Below are 3,364 nucleotides of genomic sequence, written 5' to 3'. Positions count from 1 at the left end.
AGTTTGATTGTATTGTAAATCCGAAAGTCCGCTTCTAATCTTAATATTGTTTTATAAATAATATGTGTAAAAATTGCACAATTTGTAGTAAAAATATATAAAATTGTGTTTTTACAAAATTAGTACTTTTAACTCTAATTGTGTATCTTTATGATAAATGGAAAATTACACACAATAACAATAGCATACTTTATAGTTTTTATGTAAATATACAAATTGTTGTAATATTACAGACATAACATGATAATATCACACATATTATATTTGCGTTTTTACAATCAAATGTAAATCATACATATCAATAGTTTAAAGTTCCTGCCTATTCACTGCTGCCATCTTGAATTGTAATGTCAGAAGCGAAAACAATACTTAAAAAAAATTCTTTTAAACAATATTAAAATATATTTTTTTAATAAAACAATATTTACGAAATTTTATATACCGAAAACTCTCTTTGTGATCCGATATAATCGATAAATAATCATATATTTGAAATTGAATTATTTTAACTAGAAAACGAACAAGCTATATAACAGCTATTGAATTAAAATAGATACAATTTCACTCTATTCCGAAATAAAAGGAAAATTTTCGGTATATTTTACAAGTATACTGTATCAAATGCAAATATTATTTTATATTGAAAAATATTTCTATTTTAATATATTTCCGAAGTATTTCTATTATGTATTTTCTCGCTTCTGACGTCAGCAGTCTGAAGAGAATCATGGTGAGTAGTCAGGAACTTTAAGAAAAATTGTACGTAATTCGTTGAATTATATTACGTAAATATTTCTAAACTTCAATCTAAATTTACTTTTGCAAATTGTTTAATTACTATAAAAATGATAATTTCGTTTGTAAACAGTAACCATCTCTACTATTAAAATTATTCACCATAATTGTCATAATTTTACATGATGAAATTTTTTGACAGTGCACAGTCTGATACGGGTTTCATGACACATTCGCATTTTTGAGAGAGAAGCTTTAATATACAGAAATTTCAATTCTAAAGATTAAGCGCGTTTAGTTCGAAATGCGATTTCATGAAAATTGATCTTGGCCGCAAGAGAGATCCAGGACTATCCAGAATCGCGCGAATCACAAACATTTGGAAATCAACCTCGAAGAAGAACAGAAGTCGATTCGCGCTTCTCGCAGCGCGACCGTTTTCCGCCGAGAGCCACGCGTGCACAGAAATCATGGGCGAATGAACGAGCGGAATAAACGGCGCATAATGAAAGAGCACACACCATGAAATTGTTAAAACGTAAAGTAGAGAATAAACGAGCAATAAAGTGTATCGAGTGATTAAAGCCTTATTCGCGGCGGAAACGCGCGACGATCTGGATGCAGAGGCGGAAAATTGTGGAGTTGTGCGAAGAGGACACCAGAGGAAGGGAGAGATACTATCATCGTCTTTTTTTTTTTAATACATCGTGTGCAACATAATTTATTAGGACCTCAACCTTTCGTACAAGAAATACAAATTTGGTTATTCGATATATCAGTATAAATCAATAATAAGTTACAAAATATTCAAAACGTACAAAAGAAATTTTGTACACATTTAAAAAAAATAATTAATCTTTATAAGTAGGAAGATTATTTTTTTTAACTAAGTTGGTAGATGGGACGCTCAGAACACACTTCAAAAAATTTTATTTTTATAATTATATTTTTTACTAGTATATTATGTTACAGTTAAATTTACATTTGTTATATCTTTGTGCAAGATAGAGGAATGTAAAAATAATGAATTTTAAAATTTGTGGGTATTTGGGTTTTTTATTTCTTATTTTTTTACAAATAAAATTTGTAACCCTCTAAGATTTTTAATTCTTTTGTTGCACATTTGTAATATTTATTTTAAAATTAAATTCGGAATAAACTCGAAATTTGTGCAGTTACACTTAAAAATTAAAGATGGAGATGCACAAATAAGTACAAAGAAGGTATTAAATATTTCCAATTTGATTTTACTTTCAATTTGGTCTTGTAAGCTTAATAAAGGTGGAAATGCATGTGAATATTGAAATATATAGTACTTCTAATCGCCTGAAAGGCTATATATATCGATAAAAAAAATATATATACATCTCAATCGATTATTATAACTTGCAAGACTTTTTTAAATAAAATCAATAAAAAAATTATTTTTTGTTGACAATGTCATCTCTGGAAGGTTAAGAAAACTTGTCTTTTTGAAGAGCTGTGATCAACCCACATACCCACTACTTAAAGTTTAAAATGATCGTACAGACAAAAAAATTGAGGCACAAGCATGTCAAACGCTCGTGGCGTACAAAGGCAGTCTTATCATTCGGATACTTGAGTTGCTTATCCTGAGAACGCAGCAATACCAGTGATCGCCTTCCCGAGAATCAAAGAGTGAATATCGCTTGTATCTGTGGAAGAGAGAAAGAGAGAGAGAGAGAGAGAGAGAGAGAGAGAGAGAGAGAGAGAGAGAGAGAGCGAGCGAGCGAGCGAGAGAAAGAGAGTAAGAAAATAGTCTCGAATAACGCTACCCATTACAACGTGCTAAATGATCGCCGATCTTCTTGGGACGATCCTCGCGTAAGTGTTACCTTCGTAAGTGTTGACCGTTTCCAGGTTCATCATGTGCCTAATCACATGGTACTCGTCCGAGATCCCATTTCCGCCTAGCATATCTCTCGCGGCTCGCACGATCTCCAGCGCTTTGATGGTCGAGTTTCTCTTAATGACGGAAATCATTTCCGGCGCAGCTCTACGGCACGCAAAATCATTTCTTGCCTTTCTTATACGCGTACACATTACGCGCATATGACTGTATGTTATGTATTAGCGATTACTTTTATACCACTAATACACGTGTAACATAACAAGATAATATCGTTCTCTTACTTCAAAAGTGACACAACTCAAAAAATGTGATATTATATTTATTAGCACAAATGAGCTTGGTATAAAAATTACTCTATCAATCGTCTAAAATGAACAAACTTAAATTTATAGTTCGTTCCAAATAGCATTTTTGTCGTTCTCTTAAGATTTTCAAAGAGATTATAATATCATCCACAAGAGTGACACATTTTAAATTGTGTCGTTTTTGTAAATAAAAAGGAAAATCTTCTTCAGACAATATTTAGATTCAAGTCAGTTTTGATGATTGAAATTTTGAGAAATTGTTTTGTTCTAAATTTAATCGTTTTAGCTGATCAAAAAGTAAATATAAACTGTCGGGAATATTTCGAGCTGTATCATTTTTGATGAATTATTCCGGATTGTGTTATAATTTTATAAAATATCAAAATTCACTAAAAAAAAGAATTCTTTTTAAAAATATTTTAAACCGAAAATGATAAAAATAATATTTCAT

At 30.6% G+C, this 3,364-nt stretch overlaps 1 protein-coding gene across 1 annotated transcript in view; it reads right to left on the bottom strand.

Annotated features, from left to right (window-relative positions):
- Nucleotides 1-2,343: 2,343 nt before the first annotated feature.
- The window catches only part of LOC108764675 (glutaryl-CoA dehydrogenase, mitochondrial-like), a gene marked incomplete at its 5' end in the record, with an annotated part of 23,882 nt that continues 22,861 nt past the window's right edge, over nt 2,344-3,364 (bottom strand). Inside the window, 2 exon segments of the mRNA XM_018513016.1 lie at nt 2,344-2,411; nt 2,592-2,752. Coding sequence (XP_018368518.1) covers nt 2,344-2,411; nt 2,592-2,752 — 229 coding nt within the window.

The sequence above is a fragment of the Trachymyrmex cornetzi genome, unplaced genomic scaffold (assembly GCF_001594075.2).
Source record: "Trachymyrmex cornetzi isolate Tcor2-1 unplaced genomic scaffold, Tcor1.1 scaffold1147, whole genome shotgun sequence".
Lineage (NCBI taxonomy): Eukaryota > Metazoa > Arthropoda > Insecta > Hymenoptera > Formicidae > Trachymyrmex > Trachymyrmex cornetzi.
The sequence above is the reverse complement of the archived record's forward strand: the minus strand, read 5'-3'. Positions and strand labels throughout refer to the sequence as shown.